This window comes from Schistocerca americana, chromosome 6 (genome assembly GCF_021461395.2).
Source record: "Schistocerca americana isolate TAMUIC-IGC-003095 chromosome 6, iqSchAmer2.1, whole genome shotgun sequence".
NCBI lineage: Eukaryota > Metazoa > Arthropoda > Insecta > Orthoptera > Acrididae > Schistocerca > Schistocerca americana.
This window is the reverse complement of record NC_060124.1, coordinates 335,352,948-335,378,445: the sequence shown is the minus strand read 5'-3', so window position 1 is coordinate 335,378,445 and position 25,498 is coordinate 335,352,948. Positions and strand designations below refer to the sequence as shown.

The 25,498-nt window shown below is 44.3% G+C and overlaps 1 protein-coding gene across 1 annotated transcript in view; it reads left to right on the top strand.

The window, feature by feature from the left end:
• Positions 1-288: 288 nt before the first annotated feature.
• The window catches only part of LOC124620126 (odorant receptor Or2-like), a 66,223-nt gene continuing 41,013 nt past the window's right edge, over positions 289-25,498 (top strand). Inside the window, exons 1-2 of the mRNA XM_047146797.1 lie at positions 289-624; positions 20,432-20,880. Of these exons, the coding sequence (XP_047002753.1) occupies positions 289-624; positions 20,432-20,880 (785 nt within the window). The remainder of the gene's footprint in view (positions 625-20,431; positions 20,881-25,498) is intronic.

The window sequence follows — 25,498 nt, the reverse complement described above, 5'->3', positions numbered from 1 at the left end:
CATTCCGCTTCCAGTGTGTGTTAATTCCCATCGTGCGGTTATAATCATGTAGCAAACCTTTTAATGAGTCACCTGGGTACAAATGACAGCTCCGCCAATTCACTGCTTTTTATACCTCGTGTACGCGATACTACAGCCATCTGTATATGTCAATATCTCTCTCACTTAATATTTGTCACCTCAGTGTAATTATTACACTGTATTAACCAAGCCTTTTTCGCTAAGAACCACAAACCGACGAAGTCACACTACTGCAGTCCTGTTTCTGTGTGCAGGTAGAAACGGAATATGGTCAGCGAAGCAGCGCCTGCTGCAGTGGCGGCGGCAGCGGACGCCGCAAGCGACCTCAACCACCTGCTGCAGCCTCTGCACTGGACGGCCGTGCTGCGACACCCTCACGGCGCCGACAGGTCACCTCTCTGCTTTCGCCTCTGCACCATCACCATGACGTCTCTCATCCTGTCGTTCTTCATCTCTGAGGTCACCGTGTTGTACCGCGAGGGCACGGAAGACCTGACCGCCTTCACGATGACGCTCGGCGTTGCTGACACAAACATCATCTGGCTCTTTCGCATGGTTCACATAACTCTGTGCGAGCGGGCCTTCCATAAGCTTGCTCTTCAGGTTAGTGAGGGAACCACATTACAATGAGTGTTCTTACTGCGGCTCCTGACGCGCTGTATCTCGAGTAGCTAAGTTCTGTGTGGATATTTCTTAGTCGGTTGCTAGTTGCGGCAACAGCTAACCTACTTATCGTAGGGGAGGCCAGGCTAAGTTGATGAACGCGGTCAGATGGCAAACCACTTATGGTTTTGAACATGGCTTCGCTTCAACAACTGTGCATACAAGAGCTTGAACAGATTGGAAATACACTACTGGCCATTAAAATTGCTACACCACGAAGATGCGTGCTACAGACGTCAAATTTAACCGACAGGAAGAAGATGCTGTGATATGCATATTATTAGCTTTTCAGAGCAATTACACAAGCTTGGCGCCGGTGGCGACTGCTACAACGTGCTGACATGAGGAAAGTTTCCTACCGATTTCTCATACACAAACAGCAATTGACCGTCGTTGCCTGGTGAAACGTTCCTGTGATGCCTCGTGTAAGGAGCAGAAATGCGTACCATCACGTTTCCGACTTTGATAAAGGTCGATTTGTAGCCTATCGCGATTGCGGTTTACCGTATCGCGACACTGCTGCTCGCGTTGGTCGAGATCCATTGACTGTTAGCAGAATATGGAATCGGTGGTTTCAGGAGGGTAATACGGAACGCCGTGCTGGATCCCAATGGCCTCATATCACTAGCAGTCGAGATGACAGGCATCTTATCCGCATGGCTGTAACGGATCGTGCAGCCACGTCTCGATCCCTGAGTCAACAGATGGGGACGTTTCCAAGACAACAACCATCTGCACGAACAGTTCGACGACGTTTGCAGCAGCATGTACTATCAGGTCGGAGACCATGGCTGCGGTTACCCTTGACGCGGCTTCACAGACAGGAGCGCCTGCGATGGTGTACTTATGGCAAAACGTCATTTTTTCGGATGAATCCTGGTTCTGTTTACAGCATCATGATGGTCGCATCCGTGTTTGGCGACATCGCGGTGAACGCACATTGGAAGCGTGTATTCGTCATCGCCTTACTGGCGTATCACTCAGCGTTGATTGTGTGGGGTGCCATTGGTTACACGTCTCGGACACCTCTTGTGCGCATTGACGGCTCTTTGAACAGTCGACGTTACATTTGAGATGTGCTTCGACCCGTGGCTCTGCCTTTCATTCGATCCCTGCGAAACCCTACATTTCAGCAGGATAATGCACGACCGCATGTTGCAGGTCCTGTACAGGCCTTTCTGGATACAGAAAATGTTCGACTGCTGCCCTGGCCAGCACATTCTCGAGATCCGTCACCAACTGAAAACGTCTGGTCAATGGTGGCCAAGCAACTGGCTAGTCACAATACGCCAGTCACTACTCTTGATGAACTGTGGCATCGTGTTGAAGCTCCATGGGCAGCTGCACATGTACACGCCATCCAAGCTGTGTTTGACTCAATGCCCAGGAGTATCAAGGCCGTTTTTACGGCCAGAGGTGGTTGTTCTGTTTACTGATTTCTCAGGATCTATGCACCCAAATTGCGTGAAAATGTAATCACATGTCAGTTCTAGTATAATATATTTGTCCAATGAGTAGCCGTTTATCATCTGCATTTCTTCTTGGTGTAGCTATTTTAACAGCCCATAGTGTAACAGCCAGCCAGTAGCAAAATACAGGTTTGTTATAACTTGACCGTGGTTTCGATAGTTCTTCAGAAGATATTGTAAGTATTAACAAATATTAAAACATTGTGTGTGGAACAGAGATGGTACCATAACAATAAGCAAAATTTCAGGAAATGTTTACAAATAATTTACTGAAACATACTTACGTAGGATCTCATATTAACCGTACGCGATGGGGGTGTCGTTAATTCTGTCTAGTTAATTTGCGTGTCATCCACTTACTCACCATTTAAAATGGTTCAAACGGCTCTGAGCGCTATGGGACTTAACATCTATGGTCATCAGTCCCCTAGAACTTAGAACTACTTAAAGCTATCTAACCTAAGGACATCACACAACACCCAGTCATCACGAGGCAGAGAAAATCCCTAACCCCGCCGGGAATCGAAACCGGGCCATTTAAAATATATGATTTAAAAGTGGTAATTCTCTACTGTAAGGTTTTGTCTTAAAACGTTTTAAAATATCACACGTTGGACGATGGATCCGACAACGTGTAGTGTGACACTCGAAAGATTTGTATGTATATGAAATGTATGCATAAAAAACATAGAAAAGGTGGCATCGGATCCTTCAGAGCGTAGTTATGCCACGTACAGAGCTAGAGGCACGCGCCGACTTGCTGACAGTTGAGCTACTACCCTTAGGGCACAGCTTGTACGTGGCACTGCTGCGTATCCTTTATGCGTGTAGTTGCAATGAGCAGCGTGTGTGATTTCGCAAATACGTATTCATTACTGGAATTAACATATTAACTACAAAAATAAAAAGAAGGAGAGAGGAGGGTATTACAAAATGTGCCATTGAAGTCATATAGCCTATAAAAAGAGGATGCCTTAATCGTATACAGAGAAGTAAAAGCGGGTAGATAAGATTTATGGGAAGACCTCGATATTTTCAGACACTTAGAGGAAAACGTTGGCTACATTTCCAATAATCAGCTTCAATTTGCAAGTGGGCATTTCCTGGAAGGTTATTGTTGCTGTTGGTTGATTTTGGGGGGAGGGGACCAAACAGCGAGGTCCCATCGGATTGACAAAGGATGGGGCAGGAAATCGGCCGTGCTCTTTAAAAGGAACCATTTGTCTGGAACGATTTAGGGAACACTGAAAACCTAAATCAAGATGGCGGGTCGCGGGTTTGAACCGTCATCCTCTCGAATGCGAGTCCTGTGTGCTCAAACCACTGTGCCACGTCACTCGATATTCCTGGAAAGTTTTAAACCTCTTCTTCTGGCCGAATATACAATTTTACCGTTCCGTGCCGGCCTCTGCATTTGGTTTCCTCAAAATTCTATGTTCAGTAAGAGTGTCTTTTATTTCGTTATTTTACGATGTACACTTCATCATCCACATTTAAGTAGCTGATCAACATCGTACTAATGAAACACCTTGGACACATCCCACCTTTTTTCGGTTTCTAATGTCTTGTATTCAGCCCATAACATCGTTATTTCTAGGCATTTTTTACTGGATATTTTATGACACACCCTTTCTAGTACGTTTGTTCATATAGCATCTTTTATCAGTACGACCTCTTCCTTTAGCACGATATTTCACAAGTAATGATTTATCCCCCATTCCACCCCTTCTTCCCCCCACCCCTCTCCTCTTGTCTTTCCACTTTTTGCATCTGTCGTTCAATATTTGCTGTCTGTCCGTCACAGTGTGCCCTTCTACAGTATTCCTTCATGGCAGGTGACAATATGTCTAGTATTGGCTCCTTTATACACTTGATAATATTTCACTGAAATTTTTATGCTTTGACACTAATGCTTGCTACCGTTCCGCGTTCATTCAAAAGTGCCTCCCGTGCGTTTTTGCCCATATTTTATAGAGTCTGCTGTGCTTACTTGAGCCTGCAGTCACTTTATAAGCCATATGACTTCAACGACACACCTTTTACCCCCTCTCCACCTTTCAATCCTTTAGTTAGTATCTTAATTCCAGTAGAGAATATGTACTTGTGAAATCACACACGCTGCTGATTGCAATTACGCGTATACAGGGCGCGCAGGAGCCCTACCTACCAAAGGTGATCTAAGACTAGTGCCTCTTAAGCCAGTCGGTGGGTGTCACTAGCGCCTAGCTCTGTTCACGTTGTTGGATCCAATCTCAAATTTGCGGTATTTTAAAATCATGGTGAATAAGAGGATGACACGTACATGTACTAGCCTCCCGCATCGATCATAAATAATACGTGACTCTACGTGAGTATGTTTCCTGTAATTTTGCTTATTATAATGATTCCACACGTAATGTTATAATATTTGTGAAGAGGTACAATATCTTCTGAACAAGACAGTTTTAAAACTATCGAAACCATGGTCAATGTTTAACAAACCCGTATTTTGGATCTCGTTAGCTGTTATTTCCAATCCATTCAAGTACTTATCACATAGTTTACATTCACACTTCTTGGTTTACTCATCATACAGACGCTTCTAATGACACACACAGTGAGTTTAGTGGGCACCAGTTAATTCTGGAGTATTTTACCTGACGTGTTTTAAGTTTCGTGAGATTTAACACAACTCTTTATATAAAAACTGATAACACGTTTTGTTATACTTTGTTGTAGATTCTCAACAAAAAATATGCGTTTGACAGTGATTACTTATTCCTGTCATCTTCGTGTTAGACTTACTCCAAAAACGAAACGTTCTTAATATAGAGTACTGAAAAGGTGCAAGTTGACGATTCCGTCACATCTATTAAGCACTCCTTACATCTGTTACAGTTACTAATGCAGTTAACGGTTCGAAGGACGTGAGATCGTTACATTTAATGAGCATTATTTTGCTGCAACGATAGCCTCAGACTGTGTTCTGGTTAGTAACTGAAAGTTCTGCATATCATCCTCCTGCAGATAAACGCCAACCCACAGCAACTTCTAATGAATCTCCTTATAAACGTCAAGTACGGTGTAATGAAGACTATATACAAATAGCATTTCTGTAAAGTTCGACCGTTGGTGAAGCTCTTTCGATTTTAAACCATTGTCTGTAGAAAGGTCGTAGCGTTTTAATAAGCTGACTATAAAACATGTGGGTTGATACGGAAGCACACAAGACTAAACATGAACACGTGAAGCAACGAAAAAAACTCTCAAAGAAAGCATATAGCAGTGTCCTGCATATGATGTGGTCTACGTTGACCCTCTACTAGAATACTGCAGCGTTAGACAAACATGGATGGTGGATAAAACATTGAGAGACATAAACGAGTGTGATTGTTGTTGACGAAAGGCACTGATATATATCTGTATTAATTTTCAACACAATAATCCTTTTATTAAAAACTATCGAATAAAGAATGCATAACCATCCGTCAGAATAGGCCTATAAAAGGCCCAACGGTAGCGGCCAACCGCTGCGTCATCCTCAGCTGACAGGTGTCACTGGATGCGGATATGGAGGGGCATGTGTTTCGTACACCGCTCTCCCGTTCGTTGTCAGTTTTCGTGATCGGAGCCGCTACTTCTCAGTCACGTAGCCTCTCATTTCATTTTACAAGGGCTTGGAGCGCCCCAGTTGTCCACAACGCTTGGCAGAGCCGAACTTTCACCTATCCAAGTTCTAGCCAAGCCTGACACCATTTTAACTTCGGTGATCTGATGAGAAACGGTGTTACCACTGTCACAACGCCATTGGGTTAATAAAAAATACGTGGCTATATTCAAATAACTAATACAACGTCTTACGCCTTCCAACATTGAAACCGGTGTTGTTAACTGGCCCGTTGTCAGATTCACCTTTTCCAGTACAAGAGCGCCACAAACTTCTGCATAGGGTTTTAAAATTGACGAAGTGACTGCGTTTAAAATAGAATGTATTAAAAATTATTCGATTTGTGGCAACAGAATAAGAGACCAATTTTGAATACGTGCAAGTTACAAGTAAGACAAATAAAACACAAGCTTTCTTCAAAAATTGATTTATAAAACAGTGTTGACGCCTGTTGTAACTTGGCAATCCGACCAGTAGCACGTCACCTCAATACGACCGTGGAAGTTTAGTATGGCAGACAAGAACACGAATAAATGATCCCAATTACATAGCTTTATTTTTTAGAATAGTCACACAGAACATAGAGCTCTTGTATAAATGAACACAAATCACTTCCTGAAATAGTTTTGTCTTCCAATATCTAAGTCCGTAACTTGACAATGCAGCTTAAGTATGGCAGTCCCTCTTACGTGTCTGTATCGACCCCACTGCATTCTGAGATGGTTTCCTGAAAATTCACTGTACTGGCGGTGGTACCACTTATTGATGACGTCTGCAGGACGTAACTCGATGGTTTGTTGATGTTAACTCCAGCTGTACTTGTTGTGAGCCGAGTGTAGATTGCCTGCTGAGGCCCAACGGTGTTGGTTATACTATCACACATATGAGAAAAGTCGATCCTCGTAACTGGTTGCAGCCAGGTTAGTTACACATTGGTTCACAACGTAACACGATGTCCTCCGGCGATAGATCGTCGTTCATGGAAGATGCGACAATGTAGATCAATCCACTGTGGTGCCTTCTTAAGGCGGCCCTCACTGTCAGCCTTCTCGAATGTCCCACATGTGCTGATCATGCACCCAGTCACACAGCACCCTACCATTGGATGTTGTCTGGCGAGTGACCGACGAGGTAATATCCCTCTCCTTCACAGAAAGGGAAACAAGCACATTCAGTGTGACGTCCGTCTGGTGTGCTGTCATCAATATTGACATAGTTTGTCGCTGCCTCTGGACATGGGTAATGACATCTGTAATTGAAAAGTGTTCTCAGATGGGGACACATCGAAAGAACTGATTCACAGGTATAGGTCAGTGTTGTAAGAGCAGTCAGTGCACTCACACCACTGACAAAAATCAGAAGGCCTAATTGGGGTGCTGCTCTAATGCAGTAGTTGAGCCGGTAGCACACTGGAGAGTCGTGAAGACAATGCACAGCCCTAAATGGAAAGAGCAGCCTGTTGAGCTTGAGAGACTCACTTGGACGCGACCCCAAGCAAAGACAGCCTCGAAGAACAGCAGAAAAGGAAGAATAACATCCACCAGACGAACAACATCAGAAAGGCTCTGCATGAGGGCTAGTGACTGATGGAGGAAGCTTTCTGAAGGTCTGTTCAAACGGATCCCACTCTATGAAGTGGGCATAGCATCCCGAACGATGGGGCCCAAGTATTAGTTTCTCATTTCTTTGGGTGCAGGTCACATTAGAGCAGGACCACTGTTACATCAGAAGGATCCATGCAGTTTTTATAAACACACTTCAGCTTTATAATACCGGCTGTGGCGAAAGAGGCATTGCAGGTGTCCGAAAGCAAAGGAGGACTATTGTGGTTGATAAATCATGCGGGCAAGATTTGATGGATGAAGATAGATTACCAGCAAGTTGTGAGTTCTGGTCCTGTGGCATAACTGGAGGCCTTGGTGGAGGAAGAATGGCAATGAAGTGGATTCTGGGTCCCAAAGCACAGTAAGATGCCTTTTCAATGGACAACCACCAGGAACAGGAAGAGGGGGGAATGATCCTCAGGTGCGGCAAGTGTCTGGGTCCCAAAGCACAGCACGATGCCTTTGCAGTGCACAACAAGCAGGAGCATGAGGTGTGGCCATAGGTCGAGGCGGCCTAGGTGGCTGGCACTGACTACACAACAGTTGACTGTCAATAACAGCAGGAAGCTGAAAAATCATCTGAAACTTATCAGAACCACCATACAGAAATGCCTGAACTTAGATCTGAACCTGTTCAAAAGCATGCAGCATAGGAGACACTCATTTAACGAGCTACTGTGCGGAGATCGTTCCAAAGCTCGGTATAGACATGTCTCACACCCGGTGTATGAGTAAGATAAGGCACGGTTTGGGTTTTTACATATAAACTAATATTCGCAGGCAGGGCTTTGCAAGGAAGCGATCCATTTGGTATGTGGCTGTCCGGATTGTTTGTACACAGGAAAAAGCTCATGGGCTACCACTGCCACAGGAAAGTTTTCCAGGAAATATGCGCTTAATTTTATGCTTTATGTCTGTGTAACTTAATTCACTTATTTACATATACAGAAATAGTTGTACTGCGTCACCATTAGGTCCATAAGCAGTAAGGTACTGTTCCAAGCTGTTCACACAGCAGGACCACTGACAACGCACTGTGTCTTGTGGAATGGGGTAAGTGCAGAGGGTGGACGCTGAATATTACGTTATACTGCGATTCGTCCTGCAAGTGCTGTAGCAACCTGCCTTGAGCAGCTGCCAGCGTACCCAACGTAATCTCTAGGCACTGGAGGAGAGTAAACAACGGAACGGGGAAGTCCACACGTTGTAACATCTGGATAATACACACACAGTGGGCTGAGGATTCTATAATACACCTATTGTTGACCAAAGGGCAGAGAGAGAATCATATGCCAGGTTTCCATATTACAGCAACAGATTTCCGGCCGCGCGGGATTAGCCGAGCGGTCTGGGGCGCTACAGTCATGGACTGTGCGGCTGGTCACGGCGGAGGTTCGAGTCCTCCCTCGGGCATGGGTGTGTGTGTTTGTCCGTAGGATAATTTAGGTTAGGTAGTGTGTAAGCTTAGGGACTGATGACCTTAGCAGTTAAGTCCTATAAGATTTCACACACACACATTTTTTTTTTTTTTGAACAGATTTCCCTATATGATATATTGATTCTTAGAAAATATAGTTACTAAGGCTGAAACTGACGTTACTTACGTGGTACACGCATATACATTCATCGTATCAAGCAAAGATGAGAAGTACGTTCTTTATGAGGAACATGGCCATGCTACAGAAAGCACGACATTGTAGCTGAGATTTAGTTGTATCCCATGTCGATATAAGAAAGTTTAACTGTATGTTACGAAATTTTCTTTGAAGTAAGATAACCGGATGGCAGTAACTACACTCCTGGAAATTGAAATAAGAACACCGTGAATTCATTGTCCCAGGAAGGGGAAACTTTATTGACACATTCCTGGGGTCAGATACATCACATGATCACGCTGACAGAACCACAGGCACATTGACACAGGCAACAGAGCATGCACAATGTCGGCACTAGTACAGTGTATATCCACCTTTCGCAGCAATGCAGGCTGCTATTCTCCCATAGAGACGATCGTAGAGATGCTGGATGTAGTCCTGTGGAACGGCTTGCCATGCCATTTCCACCTGGCGCCTCAGTTGGACCAGCGTTCGTGCTGGACGTGCAGACCGCGTGAGACGACGCTTCATCCAGTCCCAAACATACTCAATGGGGGAGAGATCCGGAGATCTTGCTGGCCAGGGTAGTTGACTTACACCTTCTAGAGCACGTTGGGTGGCACGGGATACATGCGGACGTGCATTGTCCTGTTGGAACAGCAAGTTCCCTTGCCGGTCTAGGAATGGTAGAACGATGGGTTCGATGACGGTTTGGATGTACCGTGCACTATTCAGTGTCCCCTCAACGATCACCAGTGGTGTACGGCCAGTGTAGGAGATCGCTCCCCACACCATGATGCCGGGTGTTGGCCCTGTGTGCATCGGTCGTATGCAGTCCTGATTGTGGCGCTCACCTGCACGGCGCCAAACACGCATACGACCATCATTGGCACCAAGGCAGAAGCGACTCTCATCGCTGAAGACGACACGTCTCCATTCGTCCCTCCATTCACGCCTGTCGCGACACCACTGGAGGCGGGCTGGACGATGTTGGGGCGTGAGCGGAAGACGGCCTAACGGTGTGCGGGACCGTAGCCCAGCTTCATGGAGACGGTTGCGAATGGTCCTCGCCGATACCCCAGGAGCAACAGTGTCTCTAATTTGCTGGGAAGTGGCGGTTCGGTCCCCTACGGCACTGCGTAGGATCCTACGGTCTTGGCGTGCATCCGTGCGTCGCTGCGGTCCGGTCCCAGGTCGACGGGCACGTGCACCTTCCGCCGACCACTGGCGACAACATCGATGTACTGTGGAGACCTCACGCCCCACGTGTTGAGCAATTCGGCGGTACGTCCACCCGGCCTCCCGCATGCCCACTATACGCCCTCGCTCAAAGTCCGTCAACTGCACATACGGTTCACGTCCACGCTGTCGCGGCATGCTACCAGTGTTAAAGACTGCGATGGAGCTCCGTATGCCACGGCAAACTGACTGACACTGACGGCGGCGGTGCACAAATGCTGCGCAGCTAGCGCCATTCGACGGCCAACACCGCGGGTCCTGGTGTGTCCGCTGTGCCGTGCGTGTGATCATTGCTTGTACAGCCCTCTCGCAGTGTCCGGAGCAAGTATGGTGGGTCTGACACACCGGTGTCAATGTGTTCTTTTTTCCATTTTCAGGAGTGTATTTCTCTTCTACTGTTCCGTGACTGATTTCTCCCCTGTATCTCCGTTACCGTAACGGTACTGAAGCGATAGGAACTGGCTGGGAAGTGGTAACATGCTGGCGCCTTACAGCTCCAAACTGATCAGCATGGCGAAGCTCGAAGTCAACTTCAGAGAGGTTCGCAGATGTGTCTCGTTGTTTTCATACTTCATCTATTTCAGATTACTGTACGAGCTCTTGGTGCCTCAGTTGAATATGAATAATGTACTAGTGTTCCAGTCTCAAAATGAACTAGACTAGGACAGGAGTAATGAGATATGAACGCAGGTGCAACGACTACGGATCAGTCATCCTTTCAACTGCAGATCGGAGGAATGGAGAGTTTGGCTGCCCTTTTAACAACAACTTAGAAAAAATGGCAGATGGAACCGCAGACCCTGGAGACTTCGGTGCCTCCAAGAAATAATTACGATAATGGGCTAATTTTGATCATGATGATAGTCCTCAGAATCATATCACACAAGTAGGAATTACTGAAGTGCAGACAGCCAACCTAAACAGCAACGTGCTGAAAGCTGCCGACACGGGACCTACTAGGAACTGACTGGAGACTTTGGGTACTAGGTAACATGTAAATAATGAATGAATGCTAGCATCACTATTTTGAAGAAGCACGAGAATTGTTCTTAGTAGAAGAGGAAGAAGAAGAAACTGCTACCTGTCCATTACTCAGAATAATGTTCCCTAAATTTAAGCTAGTCCTACTATTCAGAAACGAGGATAGATACCCTTACTGATGGAGGTAAAATTTTGAAGCTCTAGTGTATGAGGTAGGAAGAGTTGTGAGAGAAATCAACAAGTCTATTGTTACACAAATTATTTTTCGTTATTGTAATTTCATTCCCCTGCCCATATGGGGCGGGCGGGGGGGGGAGGGGGGGGCTGGTAGCGGCACAGTCCACAGCTCTTCAGTCAATTGGCTTGACAAAAATACAGTAGGACGATTACACAAAAAAGGGGGGATAAAAAGGGGACATAAAAAAACAGTAAATGGAGATGATGGGAGTTAAAATACACACAAAGATGGGGACATGTACTGGGGGACAGTTAAAAAGTCGCCATGAAGTTAAAAGAACACAGGTGGCAATCAAAACACTGAAAACGGCGGAGCACTCATGATGAATAAAAAAACCGCTGGTAGGGAACTGCTGAGGGACTGGAGACTGGAGTGGAGGGAAGAAGAGGGGAGGAAGATGCAACGGGGAGGCTGGGGGATTGGGAGGAAGAGGAAAAAAAAGGGGATAGGAGTCACACCAAGTGGCAGGAGACAGGCAGGGCGGGAGATGAAGAGGGAACACAAGCCAGGAGGTAGTGCATAGACACTGAAGAGGAGAAGGGAGGGGGAGGAGAGGGAGCATTGAGGAGGAGACTGGAGGAAGGTGGAGTTGGTTGGAGGGGTGGATGTCAGGGCGAAGTTCATCATCTGGGAGGGGTAAATGCTGTAAGCTGCGTTGGGAAAGGAGGTGGAGGGTGTGGAGATGGAGAGAAAATGGTTCAAATGGCTCTGAGCACTGTGGGACTCAACATTTGTGGTCATCAGTCCCCTATAACTTAGAACTACTTAAACCTAACTAACTTAAGGACATCACACACATCCACGCCTGAGGCGGGATTCGAACCTGCGACCGTAGCGGTCACGCGGTTTCAGACTGACGCCCATAGAACCGCACGGCCACACCGGCCGGCGAGATGGAGAGAGGGTGGGACACAATGATAAGGGCGTGGCAATAGGCTGGGGGTGGGAGAAAGGGGGAGACCAGGTGGTGGGGGGATTGAGTCAGTGGGCAATAAACAGGGTGTGGATGTGTTCAAGGAAAAGGAGAAGGAGGGGAAAGGGGTGAGGTCGTGGAGAATGAGCTTGGGGGATGGAAGGCGGATATGGAAGGCGATGAAGAGGGCATGGCGCTCGACGATGTGGAAGGCATTGTAGAACCTGGGCGGGCGGAAATCCAAATACCGCTGGCATAGCAAGGGATGGGGCGGATCTAGGATTTGTAGGTGTGAAGGATGATGGAAGGATGCAGTCCCCATGTCCGGCCAGACAGGAGTTTGTGGAGGCGGAATCTGTTGTGTGCTTTGTATTGGGTTACACCAACATGTGGCGGTATTGTAATATCGTGATAGTAGTAACGATGCCGTTGGATATGCAGGGTGGATCGTATTAATGGTTAAAAATCACGGAAGCGATGTAGATGATACTGAGACTAGTAATCCAATATGAGACACATGGGGCCACGAATGTCGGAAATATCCCAAACGTGGATGACAAGTATTTAACCTGTGACGTTACCAAATAACATTTCTCGCTGCACGTGCAGCGATTGGGTTTGTCTTTCCTGTCCTCACCGGTAGGAGACAGGGCTCCACATCGCTCCGCTAGGCTACCCTTCTTTGCGAATACCTTTTTGAAATGTGATCTGTTGTAAACGTTGGCGTTACAAAATTATTGTCCTCTTTGTAAACAAGCAAAAACAGTAATCATTTTCTGTTTCTTTCCTTTTCTCTCTTCTTTCTTAGCTTACAGACTTCATTTAGTATAGAACACAGTGGCCATTTACTTGTATCGGCGCTATTCGGAAGCTTTACTTACTTAATTGTGGTGCAATACGGTAGGTTTTTGTTGCACTGTACTTTGCAGTTAACCAGCGGTGCCCACGAGACCGGTAAATAAAATAATAAATCTTACCTCGATAGAATACATAACTGTCTAAAGGACCGCAAAAAAAAGACGACACAAGACTCGAAACCTGACCCCCACGTGCTTAAGTCGTGTATGTAGGCGCGGAGCCACACCTATATCTACATCTACATCTACATGCATACTCTGCAAATCACATTTAAGTGTCTGGCAGAGAATTTCATCGAACCACATTCACAATTCTTTATTATTCCAATCACGTATAGCACGGGGAAAGAACGAACACCTATATCTTTCCGTGAGAGCTATGATTTCCCTTATTTTATCGTGGTGATCGTTTCTCCCTATGTATGTCGGTGTCAACAAAATATTTTCTCATTCAGAGGAGATAGTTGGTGATTGGAATTTCGTGAGAAGATTCCGTCGCAACGAAAAACGCTTTCCTTTTATTGATGTACAGCCCAAATCCTGTATGATTTCAGTGACACTCTCTCCCATATTTCGCGATAATACAAAACGTGCTGCCCTTCTTTGAACTTTTTCGATGTACTGTCGGTCCTATCTGGTAACGATCCCACATCGTGCAGCAGTATTCTAACTGAGGACGGACAAGGATAGAGTAGGGAGTCAGTGGGTCTCTTACTTTTTCTAAGTGTTCTGCCGATAAAAGCCAGCCTTTGGTTAGCCTTCCCCACAACATTTTCTATTCTTCCTCATGAACACAGATACATCCTACCAAATTTCACACATGAAAGGACACATTAGAATACTTTACAAACAATGCTGTGTTTCAACGATGTAGAGCATTATGCAAACATGAATTCAGTGAATGCTGGAAATAGAAGCACACACGTTACCTAACTGCAAATCAAAAACTCTAATATAGTGGAGATCCTTGCAGGCATTGCCGCGTAAAGGCTGTCCATTGTGGGGAAATCAAAGAACCTTCAAAAGGAAGCCATCATATCTAAATGTTAAACTAACATCATATACCAGATCTACCGTTTTGCCGTATGCTGTAGTCGTACTTACACCTGCTCATGGTTAATAAGCTGGGTCTCTGTATAAACTAAGACTAATGGAACGATAAGTTGTATGAATTTGTCGGGAAAGTATGGATCATTTTAGTTTAATGCAAAGTGAAATGGAATTTATGGTATTAGTTTCGCACGACTAGCAAAGAAATGAGATTTGTGAACTTCTCTACATGTCTTTCAGGCAGGGGTCATCACAGCCACTGAAGAAACACAGGATGAGGGGAAATAGTGAAATGAACGTGGGGGTCGGACGGGGAGGGGGAGCAAAAGTGAACCACTTTCCACAGAATTTAACATTTATTATTACAGTTTCCATGGGCAATAACATGAACAAGAGAGGAAAATACAGAATTATACTGTGAGCAATAAACACAATCACAAGTGACAGTAACTGAAGAGACCAATCAAATGATCAATCACCTTAGAAAATTGCGGTGGGGGTTTACGGGAAAGGGAAAAGAGTACCAATTCAGGAAATACCCTCGAAGCAGTTTGTCTGCAGTGAGCGCACAGTGATTGTTCGTATGTAGCCAGTGGGGCATAGGATTACAGAGTGAAATATTCTAAGTTGTGCCATTGGTGAACCTTTGGTGCGAAATCTTACCACAAGCCGTTTCTCAGAGGAAGGCAGTAGTAGGTGATGTGATTGCCGTCACAGCGAAGACACCTTTTATCTTATGCAAGATTGAGACCGAGAAAGCTCTCTTCAGAGATCGGGGACTGAAAACCCTCTCTCCAGAGCTGAACTCCTACCAAATCTCATTGCAAGTCTGCAATCCATATACCCGAAGCTAAACTCTCCTCACTCAATTGGAGCATTTTGTTAAATGTTCCCCAATTACATCACACGTTACAAACACTTCAGTTCCTCCCTGAAAGGAATTTTACAAGCTGGGAAAAAGCCTTTCTTCCACATCAGCAATTCTCAGGAAGTTGTTTCCAGGTTTCCACTTTTTAGTAAAGGCCAAAGACATCGCGTCACAGTATTTTTTGTGATATGAGAGCATTAACCTCGAATGTGTTGACAATTGAGAGTCGCAACATCTCATTGCCCAGATTGGAAGGAATTTCTTCTGCAACTGCGTCACATTCACCGTGTGAGCAAAGATTGGCATCATGTGGCTCTCCCCTCCAACTATTTCCGTCCTGGGAGGTCGCTTGTCCCGGAAACATACAGTTTCCGCTACACAGTATCTTGACAGAAACAGTCCAGTTTGTACGATATGCAAGATTCCACGCCGGCCCAAATATCTCATCATGATTCATTATCCTGGAGTTTCACCTGAAGCGGTAAATTGGAAATTTGTGGTAAGTTCTATGGGACCAAACTGCTGAGGTATTCGGTGCCTAGGCTTACACAGTACTTAATCTAAATTAAACTAACCTGCGCTAAGGACAACACACCCACCAAGGGAGGACTCGAACCTCCGACGGGGGCAGCCGCACCTGGAGCCGTGCCTCACGCTGTGCCGTCCTTCACTGATGGAAGGACTTCACGTGCTCTGCCGAGACGACGTCGTGCGGCACATTGCGTCCAGTCTGCTGAATACCTGGCGTGGCGACGGTCCGTCTCCTCGCCCTACCACAGGATGTTACGCCCTCAGCATTCGGTGGCCCATTTGGCTCTAGCGACCGGTTCTGTGGACACCTAGCTTCTCCGTTTTGCTTTTCCCTACCGTGTCTCACCAACATGTAGCTCATGTAACCACAAGATATGGCCTTGTAAAGATTATCATGCAAAATAAAGGAATTCACACCAGAGAAAGATGGCTTGATCTTTGCAATCACTTGCCTCACTCCTAATTAGTTTATTAATCCACAGTAAAAGATGACTTAACTGTGATAAAAACGCGACATGTGTCAATCGACATCAAGACTGGTGCGTTTCAACTGCAGAGAATGTAACAGCTGCCCCTGCTACTAGGTTTTATGCTGCCCACAACGCTTTTAAATTCTGAATGCAAGATTTTCGTATTCTATTGCTCGCTACGTGCAGTCTATTAGTCCTAAAGAGAAAATGGACAGCACCTTTTCGTAGGAAATTCTATCTAGTCAAAATACGTTCTGCGATACGTTTTCGCTGGAGGCTACGGTTTTCCGGTTATTCAAGAAAAACGCGTTTGAAGATCACTTTTGTATGTTTTTCCTGAATAACTGAAAAACTGCAGCCTCTAACGAAAACTTATCCAATTAAAAAATTTAACTAGATTAAATTTCCTACGAATAGGTCCTGTTCATTTTTTTAAGGACCAGTACTTTACGTGTAGTGAGTATGAAAAATTTGCACATAGTATTTGAAGGCATTGTGGGCTGTATAAAACCCAGCAGTTGAGACAGATGAATCACTCTACATAGACACCCACAGGCGCTGATCGTCAAGCTGTTCCTCCTTTCGTTTATTACGCCAGCGCCAGCACGGAAATACAGATATACTACAAGATGAATGCCAGCTGCTATAGGCATCTTCCACATTATGTACTCACACGTACCACTAAACACCTGAATTTCGCAGAGAACATACAGGATTTATCAAAAAGTTATGGATGAATTCTCAGAAAACATTCCTAAAACATGGAAGAAAAAAATTGAATTTTATGGACATGGGTCAGAAAATGTATTATATCTATTTTAGACATCATTTTCTACTTCTCTTCATGATACGATAAATCACGATAATCACACAGGAGCGGAATGTACCAGCATTGTTTGAAACTTGTCTTACAAGAATTGTTTAAAATATCATCTTGGCTACGTTTGGTTCGAATGTACGGTAATGACTAGGTTTACCATCGGTGTCTGTAATTGCACTGGCATGACGGACAATTTCGTGCATTAGGGGCGCTCAGCGACTTGGTTATCAGCGGACGGTATTGTTGACATTCGATTCACTTCATGACCTGTAATGATATGCGATTAACCTCATTGCTGTTCCAGCATCAGACACGTAGCATCGGTTGTTTACTTTTCATCACGTACTGTGCAAGCACGTAGCATCAGCTGTTCATCAAGGACTTGGTTTCCGGTATAGTGCAATAAATGGCTCTAAGCACTATGGGACTTTATATCTGAGGCCATCAGTCCCCCACACTTAGAACTGCTTAAACCTAACTAACCTAAGGACATCTCACACATCCATGCCCGAGGCAGGATTCGAACCTGCGACCGTAGCAGCAGCGCGGTTCCGGACTGAAGCGCCTAGAACCGCTCGGCCACAACGGTCGGCAAGTGCAATATATTCGGAGATGGCAGATGCCCATTTTCTGTACGGATTAGCATTGCATCGGGAGAGATTTCCTGAACGACGGTGCTGTGACAGGAGGACATTTAAAGCAATTGATCTGTATTAGGGAGCATGGCACGTTTAGGCCTACTTCTTACGAACAGGGAAGGCTTCAACGGACTAGGAGACGGCTACTGGAGGAGCAACTCCTGAGTGTATTTGACGACAATTCTTTTATTAGCGGAACCCCATAACTGCAAAAAGTAATATCGACCAGTTGACTCTGTGGAGAGGGCTACTTGAGAAACTGTAGCACCCATACCATGTAAGGCATGTGCACGCACTCTAGGCAACTGATTTTCCTGCATGGGTACAATTAGCGAATGGTTCATTCAACAACGTGTCAATCCTCGCTTTGGTGCAAATGCGCTCTTCGGAGATGAGACTTTGTTTCAACGTTATCAGATTGTAAATTTCCTCATTCTGCACGAATGGGCTGTCGAGAATCCTCACTAAATTCTGCAATCAAGTCTTAATCAAACACTTTTTGCTCACTTTTGGATCGGCATTGTTGGTGACTGTTTGTTAGGGTCTCACGTTCTTCCACACAGGCTCAATGGAGAAATTTACCAAGCCTTTTGAGATTTTCACCCTGCAGCGGAGTGTGCGCTGATATGAAACTTCCTGGCAGATTAAAACTGCGTGCCGGGCCGAAAGTCGAACCCCGGACCTTTGACTTTCACAGGCAAGTGCTCTACCATCTGAGCTACCCAAGCACGACTCACGCCCCGTCCTCACAGCTTTACTTCCGCCAGTACCTCGTCTCCTACTTTCCAAACTTCACAGAAGCTCTCCTGTGAAGTTTGGAAAGTAGGAGACGAGGTACTGGCGGAAGTAAAGCTGTGAGGACGGGGCGTGAGTCGTGCTTGGGGAGCTCAGATGGTAGAGCACTTACCCGCCAAAGGCAAAGGTCCGGAGTTCGAGTCTCGGTCCGGCACACAGTTTTAATCTGCCAGGAAGTTTCGTATATAGACTGCGTTCAGCCTGGGCTCTCATTGACTGGAGTATAATTGTCTTCAATGAAGAGTCTCGCTTCGATCTGATCCACGACGACCAGGAAAAAAATGTCTGGAGACACCCCAGACGGTCGTGGGGTACTAACCTGACTGTCGCCAATCATGCGGTCTTACAACCAGGTGTGATGGTATCACATCTTTTCAAAGCAGCGCATTTTTGTTGTCATCGGCGGCACTCTTATAGCACAACCATACATCGATGATATTCTATTTCCCTTCATGGCAAGCAATCCTGGGCTTACATTTTAGCAAGGTAATGGCCGCCCGCACTCGGCAAGAGTTCCTACCGCTTGCCTTTCTACTTTCAAAACCCCATCTTAGCCATCAAAGTCGGCGGATCTTTTCGCAATTGAGAATGTTTGGAGCAACATGAGCAGGTCCCTACAGTCAACTCGGGGTTTTGACGAGCTGACGCACCAGTTGGACAGGAGGGCCTCCAACATCTCTGTCAATCAGTTCCAAACCAAATAAAGACCAGAGGCTGACAATGCGTTATTGACTTGCTCAATTTGTGAATCTTTTTGTCTTGAATAAATAATCGAAATTTTCTGAAATTGTAATAATTTGTACTTGCGCATTGTATCTACTGATTCCCGTCCCATTAAGATAATCTTTCGTGGTGCCTGTTAGTTTTTTTTTTTCTTACAGTGTACATTAAGCGACCAAGACAGCTTTATTCCCTAAAATCGACAATGACAATGGATTCAGCAAGAGCAGGTATTGCCTGCAAGGGGAGAAAACACTGTTTTAAAAAAAAATTTAGGGCAGCCACATGTCACAAACAATATTTTCTCTTGACGGTATTCGCTCAGTTTGAGAATACTGTAACCTCCCTACAGATAAAAAAATATAATAACCTCCCAACAGTAAAAAATATAAGTATAACATTGACATTTAGCGTAACCTCCCAATAAAAAAATTTCCGTAACCTACAAATAATACAATGTGACTAAGCTTTCAATAAAATTGTGGCTCACTTACAACCTTTCAATAATTGAATGTGAATTTAAACTGGTAAATTTTGGACGTCAGCAGTGCTGCGTCATGGACCTGAAAATTCATTATGAATAAATTGAAAATTCTTACCTCAATAAGGTCACCAGATAACTCATACATATCTGCTCCTACAAGAAATTTTTCTGGCATAGCCCAGTGCAATGCAGGCCGATAGATTTGTCATGTATAAAAAGAAACAACTGATTTTTCTTTACAATTATCAGGATGACCATGGATTGGAGAAATTAGTAAATTCTTTAAATTGACATGAATAATTGTCAAAAATTAATTTTTTAAAGAAATATTATTATTAAGAGATTTTCTTAAAAAGATGTACATTGTACTTGATATAACAATACTACATATGCGCGAGGCTGCTTTTACCTTATACTACAACGCTCAGGCACCGCCATCGCTCCCCACGACCGGCCCAGCCAACTCCATACACAAGACTGATAGCTACTGCTACTACAACTGCTACACAGTTCCTACTGCATACAACACTGCTCGCGCTAGCAACAAATTCCTTAATCATGGACCTCTTACAATACTATCGTCAGAAACTATGGAATATACCGTCCCCAGTAGCTGGATCATTACATTGCCAACCAGACTGAATTCCACAGTTTCTGTTGTTGTTAAACTGAGCTGTCGAACAAACTCGATCACAGACTCATTTAGGGAATTCATTTCCTTTATTAGTAATTTTAAGTATTTTCTGCTGAGAAGTCTCTTAATGCTATTTAACGGCGGAAGCTATCATGTCCTGAGATCGTACTCATTGACGCGTTTCTCTGCCTGCAGGTTGGTAATGACTTCGCGGAGTTCCTGACTCTGGACGACATTCCTGTGCTACGCTCGCAGAGCCGCGCCGTGCGTCGCTTCACGCTGATGTACATCTGGTTCGGCATCGGCGCCGTCGTCTACTACCTTTTCTCCCCTGTGAGTGACGAGGGCCTGCCCGTCATACTGGCTGTGCCCTTTGACGTGACGCAGCCGTTCGGCTTCGCCGTGACGTGGATCTACGTTTCGATAGTGACCATGCACGTCGTGGTGATGACCATGGTTTTCGACTCCTTCAATGTCAGCCTCATCGCACAGCTGCGTATACAGCTCACGTTGCTCAATAGTAAACTTGTCAGTCTCGCGAAAGAAATGTCCGAGAGACCGGTCCACTCTTCAAAAACGCCTGCCTATCGTGAACTTCATTATCGCCTGCAGAAGTGTGTCCGCCACCATCAAGCAATTATCAAGTAAGACTAAAAGCGGCTAGTCACAATAGTACATTTTCATGTTTGCTGAAAACGTTTGTATGAATTCTTGTGTTTGTCCGTGAAATGGGTAGTTGTGGCGGGCATTTACGAGGGTCACTCCAAAAGAAATGCACAGTATTATTGTAAAAATACAGTTTTCATTCTGCATGTGTGAAAGTTTTACAGTGTTTAGATACATCCTTCCCGCTTGTTTTCAAACTTAGTTCAACCTGTTCCCGTGAGTGGCGCCGTCATAGCATGTCTTCGAGATGGCTGCTACACTTGACGTTCGCCAGAAGCAACGTGCTGTCATAGAATTCCTGTGCTGTGAAAACGAGACAGTGGGAAACATCCGCAAGAGGCTGGAAAAGGTGTCTGGAGATGCTGCTGTCGATCGCAGTATAGTTAGTCGGTGGGCAAGCAGGTTACGTGATGAAAGCAGGCATGTCAATATTGAGGATTGTCCTCGCAGCGGCAGGCCTCGTACTGTACACACTCCAGACAATGTGCAGAGAGTTAACGAATTGGTGACTGCTGCCAGACGCATCACAGTGAACGAATTGTCACGCTACGTTGGGACAGGGGAAGGAAGTGTTTGCAGAATACTGAAATTGTTGGCGTTAAAAAAGGTTTGTGCCGGGTGGGTTCCCAGGATGTTGACAGTGGCTCACAAAGAAACAAGAAAAACGATATGAAGCGAACTTTTGGAACAGTACGAGAATGGTGGAGACGAATTTCTAGGAAGAACTGTGACAGGTGATGAAACATGGCTCCATTATTTTTCACCAGAGACGAAGAGGCAATCATTGGAGTGGCATCATGCAAATACACGCAAGAAAAAAAATTCAGAGCTCACCTTCTGCTGGAAATGTTACGGCTACGGTGTTTTTCGATTCCAAAGGACTCTTGGTTGTGGACATCATGCCAAGTGGAACCACCATAACTTTTGTGAAGCATGGGTGACGACAGTGTAGAAACTTCAAGCTCGACTGAGTCGTGTTCAGCCATATCAGCAAAAGCAGGATGCTTTGCTGTTGCACAACAATGCACGGCCACATGTCAGTCAAAAAACCATGGAAGCGATCACAAAACTCGGATGGACAACACTGAAACACCCGCCTTACAGTCCTGACCTGGCTCCATGTGACTATCATCTCTTTGGGGAACTGAAAGACTCTCTTCGTGAAACAAGGTTTGAAGGTGATGACTCCCTTGTGCACGCAAACAGTGGCTCTAAAAGGTTCGTCCAGAATTTTACCGTGCGGGTATACAGGGGCTGGTTCCAAGATGGCGTAAGGCAGTTGAGAGAGATGGAAATTATGTGGCGAAATGAAAATATTGTTCCTAAGCGATGTATCTATACACTGTAAAACTTTAAAACATGTAGAATAAAAGATGGATTTTAAAAAAATAGTGTGCATTTCTTTTGGAATGACCCTTGTACGTACAAGTATTTTTGTGAACTTTAACTCTGCTTTCGATTCCATTACCGTTTTCACATTTACACTGGATTCAATCTACATCATCTAATACTTACATTAAATTAATTTAATCATGAAAAGAAGTATTGTTCAGATTGGTCAAAACACACAGTACACTAAATTTGATGTAGTGTGAACAAGTACCAGACGACAGACTTCACAAAGCTCTCCCTAGCTGGAAATAGATCACTGGAGTGCTAATTATTCCACGTGTGATAATACCGACTGACTAGATATTGGGCTATATCAGTCTATTTCAAAGAGCAATGAAATACTTAAATCTCTTTTCTTTATGAGTACAGTTCGATCACTTCACAACTGGAGCTTTCAAGGGGAAAAATTGTCAGTAGTGACGATTCTTATGTTTTTAATTAGCGTGTTGAAATGAGCACTATAAAATTCTTACGTTTGTTTACAAACGATTAGGAATCGAATTATAGCTTCTGTACGTTTTCCTAAATTTATCTGAAACCTCAGTACTAAAAACGAATTCAGAGCAACTATCCATCCATATTTAGAGTACATATTGAGACGTAGCGCCTTCACATCGTGCTGACATTACAGAAATGATAAGACATGTAGCATGAGTTAAGCGCATGACAGCTGGCGTCGGAGGCCGGTGTGTATGTAGCTTCATTGCGATCTGGTAGAGATCATTAGCTGACGGATACTGTTTGAGCAGTAGTCAAAATACTGTAATTTTTATTTTCCGTTGTGTTTGTTTAATTTTCTAATTGTTTTATTAATAACTGCTATTACTGTGCTTAGTTATGAGAGTAAATGAAGGTGTGAATGTGAAATCATGTTTCATGGAAAGTTTTTGTATTATACACTAAAATAATTGGTCAGGTGGGGAATGTTCGAATTGGAGTGTGTGTTAGTCATTTGTTATAAACTACTTCGTCAGTTAATGGTACAGGAAAAATGAGATTATGATTTTGGTAAAGTAGTTTTGTTAAGAGGGAATTAATTTTATATTTGTGGGTTTTCAAAATTTATTTATCTTAATTTACTGTTCCACTTCAATGAAAAATTGTGATTGTTTCGGTATATATGCGAGGGATTGAGCGGATTTGATGCTGCTCTCCGACTGCCTGTGATGTTTCTCTGCCAATCAGAAATTAGCATATTCGCTTGTATTTTGGGAACTAGAAGCTTCTTTTGCGTAGACAGAGTGTAGTCGTGGCTTGGATCTCATAATGATCAGACCTACTAACATATGCTCCGTTGAAAATTATTATTATATTGTGATATTTGGCTACCAAAATGTTTGAGATGCGCCCTAAAGTGCGGTAAGTAGCTCGATTTAAAGCACAGTGTCAAATTCGAAACATTTGGGGACATTTAAATAACTAAATTCTGCGTTGAGTGTTGCTCACTCGCTAACATCAGAGCAAGCTATTCTAAAAGAAACAATCCATTTGTAAATTTTCGGTGAGGAATAATTCATAATTACCATAAACTGACTACAGCTATGAATGATGTATACATGTGGGCTTTTCAGACTTTGTACAGTTTACAGTAAGGGTCGGTAGTGACTGGTGATGCAAGACTACCGTAACAGAGTAAAGTTTTCACACGTAGATTGTATTGTACTGTATGTTAACCGTGGGCCTAGAAACGACGGAGAGGCTCCGTCCCCGCCGCAGCCGCAGTGATCCACAATCCCGTGACAACCACCGCAGTCCACTTCTCTCTCTCCCCCCCCCCCCCCCCCCCCCATCGCCTCCACCGCCGCTGTCCCACACTGAACCACTCTTTCAGGGTTATTGTGCGGTTCGGCACCTGGTGGACCCCTGAGGGAACGTCTCACACCAGACGAGTGTAACCGCTATGTTTGCCTCGTAGAGTAGTGGTGGGGCACGCGTACGTGGAGAACTTGTTTGCACATCAATTCTTGACATAGTGTAGCTGAGGCGGAATAAGGAGAACCAGCCCTCATTCACCAAGGCAGATGGAAAACCGCCCAAGAACCATCGACAGACTGGCCGGCTCACCGGACCTAGACACAAGTCCGTCAGGCGGATTCGTGCCGGGGACCAGGCGTTCTTTCCCGCCCGGAAAGCCATGCGTTAGACCTCGCGGCTAACCGAGCGGACTCACATATCGATAATGTAATTTAACTAATCCTCCCACCGACAAATTTCAGTGCTATTTGTAATTACATTGTATACAGCTGTTTTTTTGTATAGCTTTTTCCGGGTGAGAACTGCATGTCAGTAACTTCAAGGAGGCGTGCGTGGTGCGAGGTGAACGGAACTTTATACGCTTTGCAATGCACCGGAACACCGCAATGTCAGTTACTGCTAAAAATACATCTAAATGGTATTTGGAATATGCAGACAGGTCAGCCACATCTGTTTGATGAAGGATATCAGTTCGTTTCATGATAAGCATTCTATTTAGATAAACTTTGCGTGCTGGATTATGCAGTACTTCAACTATTTCGACTTACACACTGAGTATAATGAAGGCAGTAACATGAGTAATGTATTGTCAGAATGAGGTATCAACAATGAAATATTTCTTTATGTAATTTGTTACAGACGGAGTAGGAGAGAACAAATAAAATAGGCTAGATATTAATTTTATTATTAAAAACATATTGCATTTTCTTCACTGTATAACAACAGCGTCAATTTTGCTCATTGACGTCAATAAAACATTACGTTTATTTCATTGTTCAACCACAAGCTCTTGTTAAAATATAAATTTAATTATAAAAAGAGCATTAAATTTCTTTTATTGTTTAGCAGCAGTGTCCATCTCACTTCTTGGTATCAAACACATTAACATTTTTCATTATTCCGCTACAGAGACATCTCGAAATGTGTATTTTATTTCAAAAACCATTATTTTTCATTATTCTGCCCCATGGTCTCGTAGGGATGTAAATTTTACTGTAAGACACAATTCTCTTCTTTCATCGTTCAAGAATAATATTCACTCCGCTCAGTATAAATTTAATTATAAAAATCATTACATTTTCTTCCTTTCTTTTTCACTGCCTGTTTTCAGAACACAGTAAGTGAGGGACAGCCCCTGCTCTTAATAGTTTAAGCTTCATATTCTACCTGCAAATCCTTAATCCACTTTACTTACACCAAACCCTTCACACCGGACTCTCTTCAAACAAT